Genomic DNA, 20,249 nt, shown 5'->3' with positions numbered 1-20,249 from the left:
TGACACACTGAGAGGGTATAGGGAGTGTCGGTGACCCAGTGAGAGGGTACAGGGAGTGTCTGTGAGTTAGGGTTACTGAGTTGTGGACAAGTTATGTTGGCGCTGGACATGTGGCAACACTTCCTACCTTCCCACGGCATGATCCTCGTCCTGTGTTGGTCACAGATGTAAAAACAACACATTTCACTGTATGTTACGATCTTTCGATGCACATGTGACAAAATAAAGCTAACCTTTATTCTTGAGAATGTAGAACATTATAGCACAGCACAGCGCAGGTCCTTTGGCCCAGGTTATTGTGCCAACCTTTTACTGTATTCCACGAGCAATCTGACTCTTCCTTCCTACACAGCCCATCATCCTCCGTTTTTCTTTCATCTATATTGCCTATTTAAGTGTCTCTTTAATGTCCCCATGTATCAGTCTGCACCCCCACCCCTGGCACTTCCATATTACGGTTATATTTTTCTATCCTGTGGTGGCGCAGAGGTCTTCCCCTGGAGAGGAGAACGCAAGGGCAGCCTTACCTCGAAGCAGAACTCCTGGCCCAGGATGCTGCTGTGGACTGGTTTGATGATGGCATCCTCGTCGATGCTCAGCTCCAGCGCCTCGGCCGCACTGCTGGGGCTCAGCAGTGACTCGTGTGAGTGTGACTCCTTGAAGCTCTGCATCAGACGGGTTCTGGAACAGAGGCAGGAAGCATGAGACAGAGACAGTGCAGGCAACCCAATTCTCCACCCAGGGGTCTAACACAAACCCTCTGCTGCATTTTGGTGTTCAATGTTTAATGTATGCTAACAACTACAATGCAATAGCATTTAATAATTGCGGTTTAACATTTAATAAGTTAAACACTAAAATGCAGCAACATGTTATATTTTACCTATTTTTTGATGTGAAATGTACATTGCTCTTAATCAAAGACACAACTTCAAATGCATAGATGGGCTTTCTGATCATTTAACAATATATGCAGACTTGCCTAACAAACCAAGCAATCTGCACAATCCTGTGTCCCTGCCAGCTTCGTCCCAGTTTACGAGGGAAAGGGGATGGGTGGTAATGCACGGTGTGGCAATTGTTCAGGTTCCCCTGGAAACATGATATCAAAACAACAGCCGCGCCTGTAATAAAGAGGACAGTTGGTCGATGAGCTTCATTTCAGTTTCTGAAATAATTGCTGTATCTTTTAAACAAACAAAGGTTCCAGCTGGTGACAGGATTTTGCAGCTCACTGTGGGGCGAGAAACGTTCCAAGCACAAGGAAAGAGGGGCAGAACAAACTACTGAGCCCCATCTACTTGCCCCACCGTTCAACAAGAACTTTTACCTCAGTGTCACTTTTGCACGGAGGTCCCTTCATCCCCTTAATGTGGAAAAATCTCTCAGGTGTAAGTGCCAACACGGGTGGACAGGATGGTGAAGAAGGCATTTGGTTGGTCAGGATATCGAGTACAGGGGTTGGGACGTCACATTGGGGTGGTGTAGCAGCGTTACGGTTACTGTAACACCTTACGGTGCCAGCAGTAAGATTGGGGTTTGACTCCCACCGCTATCTCAGGAGTTTGTACGTTCTTCCCGTGACTACGCGAGTTTCCTCCCACATTCCGCAGATGTGTGGGTGAAGGTTAGTGAGTTGTTCCTATGCTACGTTGGTGCCAGAAGTGTGGCGACATTGCAGGCTATCCCACCACAATCCTCACTGATTTGATTTCACACAAACTACAAATTCCACTCTTTTTTTTCAGGTACATGTGACAAATAAAGCAGCTTCAAGATGGCGGCAGCGAGCGACACGACGTCCTTCAGACAGTTCACAAAGCTACTCCTTTGACTTCTTCTTCTGTAGGAGGGTGCAGGGAGACAGGGCACCAGCCCATCATCGATTTTGCTTCTCTGTGATTGAGGTGTCGAGCAGGGTTGAAGCCGAGATTGGAGGATGGGTGTGTGTCCAGCGCTTGCCTGCCTGTATCTGACCAGTCTTCCTCTCCCTCTTGCCAGCTGCTTGCTGTTAGTGGAAAGTGCAGGAGTCTTGGGTTCCACATTGCAAGGATTGACTGGTGATGCTTGTGGCCGTGGACTCATTTTGGGTGACTTTGAGGTTCATGTTGCATTTTTTACTGGATGCTGGTCACTCTATTTTTTGCTGTTTTTGAGCGGCTTGATCAGGGCAATCGGTGAAAACTGGGGCACTTTGGTGAAATGGCTTAGTGGACTGCAGTCGGCTCTTGGCACTAAACTGAACTGCACTGAATAATCTTGGACCCCTGGTTTGATGTTTCATATTCTATGTGTTGTTCGCTCACTTTTTGTCATTTGCGCAATTTGTTCTTTTTTGTTGCACCTTGGGTGTTTGGTGTGTTTTGGGGGCAGTCCCATGGCGTGTCTTTGTTTCGCCTGCAGCTGGACGAATCTCGAGGTTGCTTTTCGTACGCATGCTTTGATAATAAATGTACCTTAAACTTTAATCTTAAAACTGTACAAATCACCGGTGCAACCGCACTTGAGAGTATGGAGTGCAGTTCTGGTCACCTGAGGTAGGAAGGAGGTGATTAAGATGGAAAGGATGCAGAGTGTTGGTGAATGAAGTTATCTCTGATGGTTCAGGAGCCTGGTGATAGTAGAGTTTAAACTCTACAAACTCTTCAAACTTTCCAGGACCCCTTTACCCACATCCCTTTAAGCTCATCAGGGTCCCATTTCCTACATTCTCTTTAAGTTCACCAGAACCCTATACAAGACCATAAGAATTAGGCCATTTGGCCCATCGAGTCTGCTCCACCACTTCATCATGGCTGATCCATTTTTCCTCTCAGTCCCAGTCTCCTGCTTTCTCCCCATATCCCTTCATGCCCTGATTAACCAAGAATCTACCAACCTCTGTCTTAACTATACACAAGGACTTGGCCTCCACAGGTGCCTGTGACAAAGAACTTCACAGATTCACCACCCTCTGGCAAAAGAAATTCCTTCTCTTCTCCTTTCTAAAAGGACATTCCTCTATTCTGAGGCTGTGTCCCTGGTCTTTGATCCTTCCACCGTAGGAAACATTCTCTGTACTCTATCAAGACTGTTCACCATTCGGTAGGTTACAATGAGGTCATGCCTCATTCTTCTGAATTCTAATGAATACAAGGCCCAGAGCCATCAAATGCTCTTCAGATGACAAGCCATTCAATCCTAAAATCATTTTCATGAATCCCTTTTGAACGTTCTCCAGTTTCAATACATCCTTCCTCAGATAAGGGGCCTAAACCTGCTCACAATATTCCAAGTGAGGCCTCACCAGTGCTTTATAAAGTTTCAACATTACATCCTTGCTTTTACATTCTAGTCCTCTTGAAATGAATAGTAATATTGCATTTGCTTCCTCGCCACAGACTCAACCTGCAAATTAACCTTTAGGGAATCCTGTATAAGTCCCATTGCAACTCAGCTTTTTGTATTTTCTCTCCATTTTGAAAATGGTTAACCCTTTCATTTCTTCTACCAAAGTGCATAACCATACACTTCCTGACACTCTATTCCATCTGCCACTTCTTTGCCTATTCTTCTAATATGTCTAAGTACTTCAGTAGCCTCGCTACTTCCTCAAAACTACCTGCCCCCCAGCTGTTTTCATATTATCTGCAAACTTTGCAACAAAACCAACAATTCCATCATCTAAGTCATTGGATATTATATAAAAAGAATCAGTCCCAACACAGACCCCCGTGGAACACCACTAGTCACTGGCAGCCAATCAAAAAAGGCTCCCTTTATTCCCATTCTTTGCCTCCTGCCAATCAGCCACTGCTTTATCCATGCTAGAATCTTTCCTGTAATACCATGGGCTAATAGCTTGTTAAGCAGCCTCATGTGTGGCACTTTGTCAAAGTAGACAACATCAACCGATTCTCCTTTGTCTATCCTGCTTGTTACTTCTTCAAAGATTCCAACAGATTTATCAGGCAAGATATTCCCTTGAGGAAACCATGCCGACTACGGCCTATTTTGTCATGTGTCTCCAAATACCCTGAGACTTCATCCTTAATAATCAACTCCAACAGCTTCCCACCCACTGAGGTCAGACTAACTGGTGTAAAGTTTTCTTTCTTCTGCCTCTCTCCCTTCTTGAAGAGTGGAGTGACATTTGCAAATTTTCAGTCTTCCGGAACTATTGCAGAATCTGGTGATTCTTAAAAGGTCATTAGTAGCGCCTCTATGATCTCTTCAGCCACCTCTTTCAGAACACTATCTGGTCCAGGTGACTTATCTATTTGTCTTCTCCCAAGTAATGAAAACTTCACACACTTCATGACCCCTGACATCTGGAACTTGCACCATACTGCTAGTGTCTTCCTCAGTGAAGACTGATGCAAAATGCTTCTTCAGTTCATCCGCCATTTCATTGTTCCTCATTACTACCTCTCCAGCATTGTTTTCCAGTGGTCCGATATCCACTCCAGCCTCTCTTTTACACTTTATGTATCTGAAGAAACTTTTGATATCTTCTTTAATATTATTGACTAGCTTACATTCATATTCCATCTTTACTTTCTTAACGACTTTTTTTAAAGTTGCCTTCTGTTGGTTTTTAAAAGCTTCCCAGTCCTTTAACTTCCCACTAAGTTTTGCTCTGTTCTATCCCCTCTCTTAGGGTATTTTGTTGGCTTACACTTCGCTTGTTAGCCACAGTTGTGCTATCTTTTCTTTAGAATACTTCTTCCTCTTTGGGATATATATGCTCTGTGCCTACCCAAGTGCTTCCACAAGTTCCAGCCATTGCTACTCTTCCATCATCTCTGCCAGTGTTCTTTTCCAATCAATTCTCACCAACTCCTCCCTCATGCCTCTAATTCCCTTTACTCCACTGTCATACTGATACATCTGACGTTAGCTTCTTCTCCTCAGATTTCAGGGTGAATTCGATCTTATTATGATCACTTACATTCAGGGTTCTTTTACATTAAGGTCTGTAATCCATTCTGGTTCATTGCACAACACCCAATCCAGAACAGCCTATCCTCTAGTAGGCTCAACCATGAGCTGCTCTAAAAAGCTATTTCGTAGAATTCTAGAAATTCCCCCCTCCTGGCATCTTGCATCAACCTGATTTTCCCAATCTACCTGCAGACTGAAGTCCTCCATGACTATTGTAACATTGCCCTTTTGGCATGCATTTTGTTATCTCCCATTGTAATTTGTAGACCACATCCTTACTACTGCTTGGGGGTACGTATACAACTTCCATTTTGCAATTCCTTAGCTCTGTCCACAAAGATTCAACACCTTCCAACCCTACGTTACCTCCTAATGATTTGATTGTATTTTTTACCATCAGCCTTCCTGCTTGTCCTTTTGATATAATGTGTGGCCTTGGATACTGAGCTCCCAGCTTAAATCTTTCAGCCATGATTCAGTGATGCCTACAACATCATACCTGCCAATCTGCAACTGTGTTACCTTATTATGTATAATGTGCTCACTCAGATACAACACCTTCAAGTCCTGTTTTTTGATTTTTTTCTGCCTTTTACTTTGCAACTCATCCTGTTGACTGCAATCTTTCCCTACCAACCTGTCTCTCCTCACTACACAGTGTCTCTGTTTGTAAACTTCATCTTCAACATTATTATCCGACTTTCCTACGATACTTCTTGCATTGAAATACAGGCAGCAGCATGCTCAACCTTTTGATTCTTAACGTTGAGGTTCTACCAACATCTGCTTCCACAACCTCTCCCCTAACTGTTCTGGCGCTCTGACACTCACCCCCTTGTAACTCTAAACTCCACTGTGCAGTACTAACAGACTTTCCTCTAGGATATTAACCCCCTCCAGTTCAAGTGCAAACTGTCCTTTCTGTACAGATCCCAGCTTCCCTGAAAGAGAACCCAATGATCCAAAATGTTATGCCCTCCCTCCTACACCAACTCCTTAGCCACATCTTAAACTGTATAATCTTCCTAGTTCTGGCCTCACTAGCACTTGGCCTGGGTAGCAATCCTGGAAGTCCTGCTCTTAGCACCTAACTCCCTATGCAGAACTTTATCACTCATCCTAACCATGTCATTTGTACGTACATGGATCACAACTACTGGCTGTTCTCTCACCCACTTAAGAATGCCTAGGACTCGATTTGAGATATCCTGCGACCAGGCACCCACGAGGCAACATAACATCCAGGAATCTCATTCTCATCCACAGAACCTCCTGTCCGTTCTTCTAACTAATGAACCCCCTTCACCACAGCATGCATCTTCTCTTCCCTTCTCTTCTGAGTCACAGAGCCAGACTCAGTGCCAGGGACCCAATCACTGCGACTTTCCTCTGTTAGGTCAACGAAACCCCTTCCCCCCAACAGTATCCAAAATTATATACCTGTTGTTGAGGGGGATTGCCACAGGGGTTCTCTGAACTGGCCTCTTAACCCCTTTCCCCTTCCTGACTGTCACCCAGTTTCCTGTGTTCTGCACCTGGGGTGTAACTACCTCTTTATATGTCCTATCCATCACTCCTTCAGTCTACTGAATGATCTGGAGTTCATCCAGTTCCTGCTGCAACCTTACTGCAGATTGTTAGAAGCTGCTGCTGGATGCACTTCTCGCATCTGTAGTTGTCAGGGACACTGGAGGTCTCCCTGCCTTCCCACATCCTGCAAGAGGAGCATTCCACTATCCTGTCTGGCATCCCCACTGTCCTGGCTGAGCAAATTTAAAGAACAGCAGGAAAAAAAAACTTTCCTTTCCTTTCCTTTGCTTTCTCTGAGTAAAGCTTCTATTTGATGAAGGTTCGATAAGCTAAAGCCTAGGGATCACCACTGTATGACAACTCCGATGATGACCTCTGCACTGCCCCTGCCTTCCTTTACTTTGAACTAACTGATCAATCCCAAATGCCAATTAATCACTAGTCAAAGCTCTTTTTCGCTGCTGCCTTTTTAGTCCTTGGACAGTGGATTTAAGTGAAGTCCCCTCATCTCCAAACTTCTGATGTCCAGATTGGTTGCTGGTCAAAGCTCTTTGACAAGTGAGTTGCTCGCTCGATAGTGATAAAGCTGAAGTTACTGAGCACTGTTGAGTTGTCTCCTGCACTTGTGGTGAACCGTTGGATGGTGTGCGGTCCGAGTGATTATCTTGGACGTTTTTACTGTGTTTGCATAATCCTGTTGGGCACTGGTAACGTAGAATACTGCAAATTTGGTTCACTGGTTCTTTGGTGAGACCAATGATGAAGGAGCTGCACTGCCTCAATTATGGTGTAGACTACGATTATGTTGTGAGGTCACCTGTTGCAGACAACCGGGAGGCGATGCCAAGGTGGTGTGGGACTGCCTCTGTGGGATGTGTTGCGATCCGTACTGGGTAGGTTCTGGCCTCTCCTGTTGGTGCTGCCCTCTGGTGTTTGCTCAGTGGAAGAACAAGCTGGACCAGGACAACTTCCCATCAATCAGGGACTTTGGCTACATGATTATTTTTTTCCTCTTTGTGACTGTATGCTTTATCTGAAATCATAACCATATGTGCTATTTGAGCTGTGTGCTATGTGCTATGTGCAGCGTGCTGGGTGCTGCCAGTAATGTGTTTTGCATCTTGGCCCTGGAAGAATGCTGTTTTGTTTGATAATATTCACGTACATTTGAATGATAATTAAACTTGAATTTGATACTCTAATTCATTTCAATGAAGATTCTCAATATACAGCAGGCATGGGGAGAGATTTCCAAAGATTCATCATCCTCTGGGCGAAGAAACTTCTCTCATCTCTGCCCTGAAGGGCTGAGACCGCAGCCAATGCTTTTGACTCAGCCCCTGGAACAATCAATGGCCCACACCACCCTGTCGAGCTGTTGAAGAAATTTGTAGTGTACATATGAGATCACCTCTCCTTCCAAATTCAGGTTCGCCTTTCCTCAGAGAACAAACCCAGAATCAATTTGTTTTGACTGTGCCACACTTTCTCCTTCAGGAACTGTTCAAACTTTATATGAGAAGATTTCTGTTAAAGTCAGCCTCTTACTGTAAAATTCTGATAGTCCAGCGCTCTTAGAACTTCGGTGGTGGAGGCTGGCAGACTTCTACTATGAGCACCCAAACACACTTCTAATTCATTTAATTTTTCTGGATAGTAAGTGGTATTACAACAAACTTTCCAGTGAAGTAGGTAAGGCCACAGAGAGCTGAAGAATTTAGGCTTTAGAGAGTAGAGAGGGAGTGTGGCTGCTAACATCTGGTGGGCCACACGTCAATTCATCTGATTAGTCTGACAGTAAATGATCTGTTTTAGAGTCACACATGCAAATTGCTGGAGGAACTCAGCAGGTCCATAAGACATAGCAGCAGAATTAGGCCATCTGGCCCATTGAGTTTGCTCCACCATTCAATCATGGCTGATCATTTTTTCTATCTCCTCCTCAACCCCAGTTCCCGGTCTTCTCCCCGTAACCTTTGATGCCATGTCCAATCAAGAACCTGCCAATCTTTGCCTTATTTACACCCCATGACCTGGCCTCCACAGCTGCATGTGGCAACAAATTCACCACCCTCTGGCTAAATAAATTTCTCTGCATCTCTACTTTGAAAGGGTGCCCCCCTATCCTGAGGTTGTGCCCTCTTGTCCTAGACTCTCCCACCATGGGAAACATCCTTTCCACATCTACTCTATCTAGGCCTTTCAACATTCAAAGGTTTCAATGAACTTCCCCCTCATCCTTCTGAATTCCAGCGAGTACAGACCCAGAGCCATCAAACGTTCCTCGTATGATAACCCCTTCATTCCTGGAATCACCCTTGTGAACCTCCTCTGTACCCTCTCCAATGCCAGCACATCTTTTCTGAGATGAGGGGCCCAAAACTGTTCACATACCAGTGCCTTATAAAACCTCAGCATCACATCCTTGCTCAGGCAGCATCTATGGAGAGGAATAAAGAGCTAATCTTTCGGGCCAAGACATTTCATCTGGACTAGAAAGAGAGAGGCAAGAAGCCAGAATAAGGTGAGGGGAGGAGAAGGAGTACAAGTTAGAAGGTGATAGATGAAGCCATGTGAGGAGGAAGGTGGGTGGGTGGGGGATGGAGGGGGGTTTGAAGTTAGAAGCTGGCAGGTGATAGGTAGTAAAGGGCTGAAGAAGAAGGAATCCAATAGGAGAGGAGAGCGGGCCATGGGAGAAAGGGAAGGAGGAGGGGCACCAGAGGGAGGTGATAGGTAGGTAAGGAGAAGAGAAGTGAGGGGGGAGCCAGAACATGAATGGAAGAGAGAAGGGATGGGAGAGGGAGAAATTACCAGACATTAGAGAAACTGATGTTCATTCCGTCAGGTTGGAAGCTCTCCAGCTGGAATATGAGGTGTTGCTCCTCCAACTTGAGAGTGGTCTCAACTTGGCAGCAGAGGTCATGGCGCAACATGTCGGAATGGGAATGGAGAATAGACTTTAAATGGTTGGTCACCAGCAAATCAGCAAAGGTACCCAACAAAGTGGTTCTCCAATCTACGTCAGGTATAACTGATGCACAGGAGGTTGTACCGGGAGGACTATAGACACCAGATGCCTCCGACGGACTTGCAGGTGAAGTGTACCTCAACTGGAAGGACTGTTTGAGTCCCTGAATGGTGGTGAGGGAGGAGGAATGTTCCCTTTCCAACATGTTGGTCACTCTGCAGAATCTCGTGTTTGGAACGATCTGTTTTACTGTCTAATGTGCCTAGGTGATTTACAACACCTAACAAGGCAATTAAATGCAGCACAACACAAGGGGCCTGGATCGCTCCTGTAAAAGGGCCTCTCAGCAGTCGAACTATCTCCTAGTAGAACAGGCTTCATGCAACTAATCAGAGAAAATGTTTTTACAACTGTTTGGGCCACCACACAGTGTTTGCAGCTTTGTTTTTTGGAAACAAAGTATGTTTACCCCTCAAAAGATTTTTTAAAAATGATTTTAACTGCTTGCTGTTTCCATCATTGTCATAAAAGAAATTAGTGCTTTCAAATTTACAGTGTATTAACCTGAAGTGTTAACCCTTTCTCTCTGTAGTGGTGCTGTCTGACCCACTGAGTGTTTGTCCTGAACCAGAAACATGCCCTGTTTCTCTCTGCCCAGATGCTGCCTGACCTGCTGAGTGTTTCAGTCACTTACAGGTTTCCAGCACCAGCAGTATCCCCCCCACCTCCACTCCCTGATTCTTAGGATAATGAAAATAACAGTTAGGACATATTGACTGAGCTAACACAGCACAGGGTTTTATGGCAGGGAATAAAGATTATAAAAGTCAAGGTCCGATGCAGAATCAGCAATCTGAGTAATATCAGATTGAAGTAAAAGAGAGGCCATTGAAAGAAATTGCAAATCATTTACCATCTGTCAGTCCCATCTCAGTGTCACTCCCTCCTATTCCTACAACCGTCTCAATTACAAGTATTAACCTATTTACTCTTTGTAACCTTCCACTAATTCTGCTTCCTCCCACCTCCTCGGGAAAACAGACACCAGGTCACAAAGCATTGCACGAAAACACATCAGCCACACTTCCCTTCTGGTCGTCACAGGGGTTTTTGTCAGTTAATGAAGATCAAAATAACTATGGAGGCTGGAATCCTGAAATGTAAACAGAAAGATACAGGCTGTTCCTGGGTAATGAACAGTCTCTGTTTATGCCAAGCTGATCTTGTCCAAGTCAGAAATTACACAAAGATCACTCGCTATGGTAACAAAGCTCCACAGTGTTGTAATGACAGCACAGCACTGAAAGTCATAAGACTGATAAGCAGTTACAAAAAGGCAACAGAAGAGAGAAAGGAAGAGTGGCCGGGGGGTGGGGGGGGAAGAGGTGGGGGAGAGGGGAAGAAACAGTTCTGCCGTGTGTAGGAATGTACTTATGCACACATGTCAGAATTTTGAATTTAATATTACAGAGTTTGCTCATAAGTAGAGGGTGTCCATAAGTCGGGTTTTCATAATCTGGCGTCTGCCTGCAGTGGAAAAATCTGCAGTGCTTTCTTTAATTTCCCAACCCACTCCGACATCTCTGTCAGTGACCTCCTGAATTGTTAAACTGAGGCACAACATAGACTTAATGAGCAACGTCTCATCTACCGACAGAATATCTTGACTCAATGTCCAGTTCTCCAACTTGAGATAATTCCTTCTTTCTTCCCGTCAGTATCAGGAGCGGCCACTGTACCTCTTGTACTTTCATTTCTATATTCTGAGCTGTGGGCATGTCCACTAGACCAGAATAGACAACATCATACAGACATCAGATATCCCACTAGACCAGACGAGACAACATTACACAGACATCAGATGTCCTACTAGACCGGAATAGACAACATCATACAGACATCAGATATCCCACTGGACCAGGTCACACAACATCATACAAACATCAGATGTCCCACTAGACCAGATCACACAACATGAGACAGGCACCAGGAGTCCCACCAGATCACACCACACAGTATGACACAGACATTATAATGCATCTTACAGATAAAGATTAACTACACCCCAACACCCACATTACTTCCCCCGTCAGACAGATTGCCTTTGGTCCACCCATCGTCCTCCTCCACCTTTGCTTCTACCTGGACTAACCTGTTTTTCCTTTCTCTGTTCTGGTGTCAGACCTGAAATGCTGACAGTTTCTCTCTCAACAAAACAGTCTCTCTCTCTCAGCTGCTGAGCATTCTGTTTACATACCATTAGTTTGTCATTCGGTTACCAAACCATCTGTTGGTGAAAACCTTTTGACCCCAATCTCACTTTTAAATACTTCATAAATTTGAAAGCTTCCATTAAATCTCACAATAGCTATCTCTGCCATGATTTTGAAAGCGATTTTCCCAGCCATAGAGGGAGATGGACCAAGCACAGGCAAGTAGGATGAGTTGAGATAGGCATCTTGGTTGGCACAGACCAGTTGGGCTGACAACCTGTTTCTGTGCTGCAAGACTCTGTGAATCATAGCAAGCTGATGAAGTTCATTTCATTGGAGGGACAGGGACAAGTCCAGCATGTAGTGGCCATGAGCAGGTGCTGTGATAAGGAGTTCCAGTTGCAAGCAAGGCTGAGCAAAGACTAACCATGTTCTTCTCAAGTGTCGGCCCATCCCTTACCAGAGGTGTGTGGGCCCAGGAGTGGAACATGTGTACCATTCTAAAGGTCAACTCTGTGCAATAGTCCCCATTAGCTTTAATTCAGAATTACAGAGTCCCGTGTCGTTGGAGCTCTCTTCCTCAAAAGGGTGGTGGAACATATAACAGTAGAGTGCTGGAACAGGCCCACTGGCCCACGATGTCTGCTCCTAATATGATGCTAAATTAAAATAAAGGAACTGATTGTGGACTTCAGGAAGAGGAAGATGAGGGAATACACACCAGCCTCTATTGAGGGGACTGTGGTGGAAAGGGCAAGTAGTTTCAAATTCCTGGGTGTCAACATCTCTACAGATCAATCCTGGGCCTAACGGACTGATGCAGTTACAAAGGCAGCTTGCCAGCGGCTATACTTCACCAGGTGTTTGAGCAGATTTGGTACATCACCCAAGACTCCAGCCAATTTGTACAGACGTACCGTGGAGAGCATTCTAACTGGTTGCATCACTATCTGGTATGGTGGGACCACTGCATGGGATGGGAAATACCTACAGAGGGTTGTAAACTCAGGCAGATCCATCATGGGCACCAACCTCCCCATCACCTTCAAAAGGTTATGCCTCAAAAAGATGGCACCCATTGTTAAGGACACCTACCGCCCAGGACATGCCCTGTTCTCACTGAGCAGACACAGGAGCCCGAAGACACATACTCAATGTTTCGTGTACAGCTTCTTCCCCTTTGCCATCAGATTTCTGATTGGCCCATGAACCATCATCTAATCTTTGCTCTCTTTTTGCACTACCCGTATAATTTGACTTTTTCTGTTTCAGTATTATTATTAATTTCCACATAGAAGAATACAGAGTACATGAAGATACATATTATGAATCAAAAAAAAGATAGAATAGTACCGAATACATTATATTTAAGTCACACTTACAATCGCAGTACCCCATATTGATGATCAAACACGTAAAGTAAATTAAGCTGTAATACTGAAACAGGATAGTTTATTATAGAGAAAATCTAAACTCCCTACCAAGATCAAAGCTGTTTGGTAAAGAAAGAAAGACGGAAAAAAAATCCTTAACAGATAGTGATTTGTGTTATTAGCCAACATCTGTACTTTAACACCAATCAAAGATTTTGAAAATAGTTCAAAAATGGTCCCCACAATATTTGAAAGTCTTGGTTAGAATCAGAAATCGAACAATGGATCTTCTGTAAATTTAAGCATGACATAACATCGCGTAACCATTGAACGCAAGTAGGCAGAGCAACATCCTTCCATTTAAGCAACACTGTCCTCCTAGCTATAAGATAAATAAAAGCCAAACTATGCAAATCGGATGTCCCCAAAGTTATGTCTTTTTCTCCAACAATACCAAACAAGGTAGTCAAAGGGTTAGGCTTAAAATTTACTTTAAAAAGTACAGAAAAAGTTTGAAATACTTCTTTCCAGTATTTTTCAAGACTCGGACATGTCTAAAACATATGAATTAGTGAAGCCTCTCCATTGTTACATCTAACACAATAAGGAGATATATCCGGATAAAAACGAGATAGCTTGTCTTTGGACATGTGGGACCTATGGACCACTTTAAGTTGTAGGAGGGAGTGGCGAGCACGTAATGATGAAGTGTTAACTAATTTAAAAGTTTCATTCCAAATCTCCTCAGAAATTGAAATCTGTAAATCTTGTTCCCAGGCATTTTTAATTTTGTCTAAAGCCTCTCTCAGTCCCAACAACATGCCATAAATATTGGATATTGAACCATCATGAAAAGTTTTCAAATTAGAAATTACATCTAGTAAGTTCTTATCAGGACTCATAGGAAATGTATGTAATTGAGATAGCAGAAAGTCTCTAATTTGTAGATATTTTAAATATATTTTTCATATTTCTTATTAAAATTTATAGTACACATTATGTATTACACTGCTGCTACAAAACAACAGATGTCAAGACATAATTGGGTATATTTAAGGAGGAGGTCGATTAGTAAGAGTGTCTAAGGTTCCAGGGAGAAGGCTGGAAAATGGGGTGAGAAGTATAATAAATCAACCATGATGGAATTGGAGAGCAGACTTGATGGACCAAATGGCCTAATTCTGCTCCTATGCCTTATGGTCTCATAAACTCAGCGGTCACTTCATTATGTAAAATTGTACACCTCTTGTTAATGCAAATTTCTAATCAGCCAATTATGTGGCAGCAATTCCATGCATTAAAGCATGCAGACATGATCAAGAGGTTCGGTTGTTGTTCAGACCATATATCAGAATGGGGAAGAAACGTGACCTATGTGACTTTGACCGTGGAATGATTGTTGGTGCTAGATGGGGTGGTTTGAGTATCTCAGAAACTGTTGATTTCCCGGGCACTTTCATGCACCACAGTCTCTCTAGAGTTTACGGGGAATGGTATGAAAAGCAATAAACACCCAATAAGCGCCACTTCAATGGTTGAAAATGTCTTGTTAATGAGAGAGGTCAGAAGAGAATGGCCAGACTGGTTCCAGCTGACAGGAAGGTGGCAGTAACTCAAATAACCACGTGTTACAACAGCGGTGTGCAGAAGAACATCTCTGAACGTACAACACGTCAAACCTTGAAGTGAACAGGCAATCAGCATCAGAAGACCACAAACATACACTCAGTGGCCGCTTTATTAGGTACGAGATGCACCTAATAAAGTCACCACAGTGTATGTTAATGACTTTGATTCTAATCTATACTCCTCTACTCACTGCATACTCATATGCCAACTTAACAGCCTCAAACACCTCTTTCTATACGCAGAACCTAGAACAGAGCAGCGCAGGAACAGGCCCTGCTCCAAACGTGATGCTGAAATAAAATAATGTGTGCACATGATCCATACCTCTCCACTCCCTGCATATACATGTGTCTAACAGCCTCTTAAGCACCTCCATCACATTTGCTTCTTCCACCATTACTCCTGATAGCCTGGTCCAGACACCCACCACACTCTGCATAACTTGCCCCACACATTGCCTTTGAAACTTCCCTCCTCTCACATTAAATCAATGCCCTGTAGTACTTGGCATTTCTATCCTGGGTAAAAGACACTGACTAAACTTTTGTTAAGTCTCCTCTCAGTGTCTGCCGCTCTGGAGAAAACCGCTGGCGTTTCTCCAAGCTCTTCTTATTGCTCCAACCCACTAAACCAGGCATCATCCTGGTAAACTTCTGCACACTTCTAAAAACACCACACCTTTCCTGAATTGGGGAAAACAAAGGTTACTGTCAGATCAGCTGTTGTCTCATCAAGTGGGGAAATGAGGGACCCAGGGGCCAGTTGCTCCCAAAGCAGACAGACGTGCATAAAGCATTCTTCTAGGGTGCATCACATCCTGGTATGGAAGTTGTCCTGTCCAAAACTGAAAGAAGCTGCAGAAGATCGCGAACACGGCGCAGCACATCATACAAACCAACCTTCCGTCCTTGCACTCACTTTACACCGCACGCTGTCAGAGCAGTGCTGCCAGGATAATCAAGGACATGACCCACCCAGCCAACACACTTTTCACTCTTCTTCCCTCTGGGAGAAGGCTGAGGAGCTTGAAGACTCATATGGCCAGATTTGGGAACAGCTTCTTTCCAACTGTGATAAGACTGCTGAACGGATCCTGACCCGGATCTGGGCCATACCCTCCAAATATCCGGGCCTACCTCTTGGTTTTTTTGCACTTTTCATTTTTCTATTTACTATTTATGATTTATAATTTAAATTTTTAATATTTACTATCGATTTGTAATCCAGGGAGCGGGAAGCGCAGAATCAAATATCGTTGTGATGATTGTACGTTCTAGTATCAATTGTTTGGCGACAATAAAGTATAAAGTAAAGATGATAGGGGGTATATACAGAGTGGACAGCCATCATCTTTTACCCCAAGGTGGCAACGGCTAATACAAGAGGGCATCATTTTAGGGTGATTGGAGGGAAGTATAGGTGGGATGTCAGAAGTAGTTTTCACACACAAAGAGCTGCAAGTGCAAGGAACACACTGCCGGGGTGGTGCTAGAGGGAGATACATTAGGAACATTTGGTAGATTCTTAGATAGGCACATGAATGAAAGATAAATGAAAGGGCCATGTTGATGGAAAGGATTTCATTGTTCTTAGTGGTAATTACAAGGTTGGCACATCACTGAGGCCTTAAAGGATTGTACTGTACTTTACTATTCAATGCTCTAATACACAAGAAAGCCCTTCAGCCCATCATGCCCAAGATTACCTGTTAATATGAGATTATAGGTGTTCATATGCACTTCTGAAATTCTAAGTAGTACATTTTGTTTTTAATCTTATAATTTTAAAGAAATTATTTATATTTATTTTTACTGTTTTAAAATGATTATTAAGGCATTTTAAAAAATAATTCAAAGGTTGAGTCAGCAGTGGGGCTGTCCAGGGATAGGATCTTTGGAGACTCAGCAGAGATCCATTTGATACCAGGGATCGGTTAACTCTGCAGCAACTATGGCAGCATTGTTCAAGGTAGCTCCGCCCCGAAGGACCACAGGAGATGCAATTGTGGTAACTATGAGTTTAAATTTAGTTATTCAGTTTCACGTTCCAAGGTGCAAATGCCACCAATAATTTGCCCTGGTCCAACCACGTAGACACTACGGTGAAGAAAGCACATCAGCAACTCTACACCCTCAGAAGATGAGGAAAATTCAGCAAGTCCTAAATGACCCTCACCACCTTTTCCAGGAGCACCTCAGAAAGCATCAATTCCAGGTGCATCATGGCTTTGCATGGCACCTCCTCTGCCCAGGACTGCAAGAAAGTGCAGAGACTTGTGAACACAGCTCAGAGCATCATGAAAACCCAACTCCTCTCAAGTGATGCTGTCCACCTCGGGAAAGGAGACAGCACTATTGAGGATCCCTCTAACTCAGGACATTCTCTCTTCTCCCCTCTTCCATGAGGCTGAAGATACTAAAGCTTGAGAATATGTACCATCTGGCTCAAGGGTGGCTTCTACTCTTCTGCAAATAGATTTCTTATTTACTGAAAGTGAAACTCTTGGTTTCCCAAGTCGTGGCCCTTGCACCAAAATGTCCACCTGCTCTGCACTCCTCTGTAACTGTAATGCTCATCCTGCACTCTGTTCTCTGTTTATGACCTTGCTGCATTATGTTTGGAGTGATTTGGCTAGACGGCATGCACACTAAAACTTTTTACTGTATCTCGGTACATGTGACAAAAAAAACTCAAGTATTTAATTGAAGCAATTCTCCAAAAATACTTGGATTGAATTTATTTCCCAGATATTAAGTGGGAGGAGATGCAGTTGGAGAATTTCCCTCATACCCCAGGGGTTGAGGACGTGGGTGTCAGAGAAGTTGTACTTTGCAACACAGTGCCAGACATCCTGCATGTCACTCACCACAGAAGCCCAGCCCCTGATTGGCTCTTGTGGTTAGTCCTGGTAAATCTTTTGGGCACCATCAAACCCCAGGACATTAGACAACGGTAGACTTGCTTTCAATGTTGTCAGGGTTACAAAGCAGCACGGATCTCAGCAACACCAATGAAATAAATAACCAGTTCATATTTTGGGTTACAAGATATTAATATTATGGGGGGGCGGAGGTCTAAAGGCCTCTTCCTAGCAGAGGGGTCTTTGATGTCAACTCCAGTGACGTCAGTGCCATGGTATCCGTCAGGATGCACCTTGAGGTGTATACAATTCCTCCAGCACTACACCTGGGGACCACGGAACCCAACACCTTCCAACCCTGGCACAGGAATGCCATATAGTTGGGGCACTGTGCACTATTCTGAAGGGGAGATTCTAAGGCAGTAGGGAGGACATTTGACGGAGCTTCCTCAGAAAACTACTAGGTAGGAGGGACAGCAGCCCAAGGTCCCACACCAACAGCTTCAGGAGCAGTTATTGCTCTACCATCATCAGGCTCCTGAACCAGCCTGGATAACTTCATTCACCTCAATTCTGAAGTGATTCCACAACCTATAAACTAACTTTCAACTCATGTTCTCGGTATCTCTTATCTTATTTGCACAATTTGTCTTCTATTGCACAGTGGTTGTTTCTCAGTCCTTATTTATGTATAGTTTTTCATAAATTCTATTGCATTGCTTTATGATCTTGTAAGTACCTGTACATTCTCATCACCCTCTGAGTGAAGCGATTTCCCATGATGTTCGCCTTAATCACTTCACTTTTCATCCTTAACCCACACACTCTAGTTTGTAGCCTCACCCAACCCCAGTGGAAAAAGCCTGCTTGCAATTACCCTATCTATACCCCTTTTAATTCTGCATACCTCTATCAAATCTCTTCTAAATCTTCTATGTTTCAAGGAATGAAGTCCTAACTTATTCAATCTTTCCATATCACTCAAGTCCCAACAACATCCTTGTAAATTTTCTGTGCACTCATTCAACCTTACTTACATCTTTCCTATAGGTCGGTGCCCAAAACTGCACACAATACTAGGGCAATACTGCCTTACCGAAGGGTTTCGGCCAGAAATGTCGACTACTTTTTCCCATAGATGCCACCTGGCCTGCTGAGTTCCTCCAGCATTTTGTGTGTGTTGCTCGGATTTCCAGCATCTGTAGATTTTCTCGTTTGTGACACAATACTCCAACTTACTAACATCCTATAAAATTTCAATACAACCCAAAGCCGGTATTCAATACATTGATTTATGAAAGCTAAGGCGCCAAAGCTTTCTTTATAATCCCATCTATCTGTGATGCCACTTCCAAGGAATTATAGATTTGTATTCCCAGATCCCGGTTCTACTGTACCCTTCAGTGTCCTATCGCTCACCGTGTAAGACCTACCCTGCCAATACTCCCAAAGTGCCACACTTTACATCTGTCTGCATTAAATTCTATCCGCCATTTTTCAGCCCATTTTTCCAGCTGGTCCCACTCAAGCTTTGATAGCCTCCCTCGCTATCCTACAACACTAATCTTGGTGTCATTCGCAAATTTGCTGATCCAGTTAACCACATTATCATCTAGATCATTGATGTAGATGACACACAACAAAGAACTCAATACTAATCCCTGTGGCACACTAATAGTCACAAGCCTCCAGTCAGGGAAGCAACCATCTTCCACCACTCTCTGGCTTCTCCTGCAGAGACAACATCTAATCTACTTCATCTTGATTGCCAAGCAACTGAAGCTCTTGACCAACCTCCCATGCAGTACCCTATCAAAGGCCTTGTAGAAGTCTACATAGACAACATCCACTGCCTTGCCTTCATCAATTTTCGTGGTTATGCCCTCAAAAAACTACAAGATTGGTTAGACATGATTTGCCATGCATAATCAGTCCCTGTCTATCCAAATACTCATATATCTAGTCCCTTAGAATACTTTCCAATAATTTTCTTACTACTTACTACAAGGATGTTGCCTGGATTGGGGAGTATGCCTTATGAAAGTTGAGTGAACTCAGCCTTTTCTCCTTGGAGTGACAGAGGACAAGAGGTGACCTGATAAAGATTTATAAGATGATGAGAGGCATTGATTGTGTGGATATTCAGAGGCTTTTTCCCAGGACTGAAATGGCTGCCACAAGAGGGCACAGGTTTAAGGTGCTGGGGAGTAGGTACGGAGGAGATGTCAGAGGTGAGTTTTTTACGCAGAGAGTGGTGAGTGTGTGGAATGGGCTGCCGGTTATGGTGGTGGAAGCAGATACGATAGGGTCTTTTAAGAGACTCCTGGATAGATAGATGGAGCTTAGAAAAATAGAGGGCTATGGGTAACCCTAGTAATTTCTAAGGTAGGGACATGTTCGGCACAACTTTGTGGACCGAAAGGCCTGTATTGCGCTGTAGGTTTTCTATGTTTCTACTTATGTCAGGCTCACCAGCCTGTAATTACAGCAGAATAACATTAGCTTTCCTCCAAACCTTTAGAACTTACCAAGCACACCTTTGGTAGAAAACAACCTATCCCAATCGACACTTGCCAGATCATTTCTGATACCATAAAGATTAGCCATTATCCAATTTAGAATCTCAACCCGAGGACCAGACCTATCCTTACATAATTGCCTTTTAACTGATGGCATTATGATTGCTAGATGCAGAATGTTCCCCTACACAAACCTCTGACGTCTGCCCTGTCTTATTCCCCAATAGGAGCTCT

General features: G+C 43.8%; 1 protein-coding gene across 14 annotated transcripts in view; it reads right to left on the bottom strand.

Moving 5' to 3' along the window:
* Positions 1-20,249, bottom strand: part of LOC134346695 (ras/Rap GTPase-activating protein SynGAP-like) — a 663,780-nt gene that overhangs the window by 272,008 nt on the left and 371,523 nt on the right. For all 14 annotated transcript variants that reach the window (XR_010017990.1, XR_010017989.1, XM_063048226.1 and 11 more), the window contains one exon: positions 528-681. Coding sequence is in view for 12 of the 14 variants with exons in the window: in XM_063048226.1 (XP_062904296.1) it covers positions 528-681 (154 nt within the window). In the remaining 2 variants the exon portion in view is untranslated. The remainder of the gene's footprint in view (positions 1-527; positions 682-20,249) is intronic.

This window comes from Mobula hypostoma, chromosome 5 (genome assembly GCF_963921235.1).
Source record: "Mobula hypostoma chromosome 5, sMobHyp1.1, whole genome shotgun sequence".
Lineage (NCBI taxonomy): Eukaryota > Metazoa > Chordata > Chondrichthyes > Myliobatiformes > Myliobatidae > Mobula > Mobula hypostoma.
Note: the sequence above shows the minus strand (reverse complement) of the source record. Positions and strands in the feature narration are given on the sequence as shown.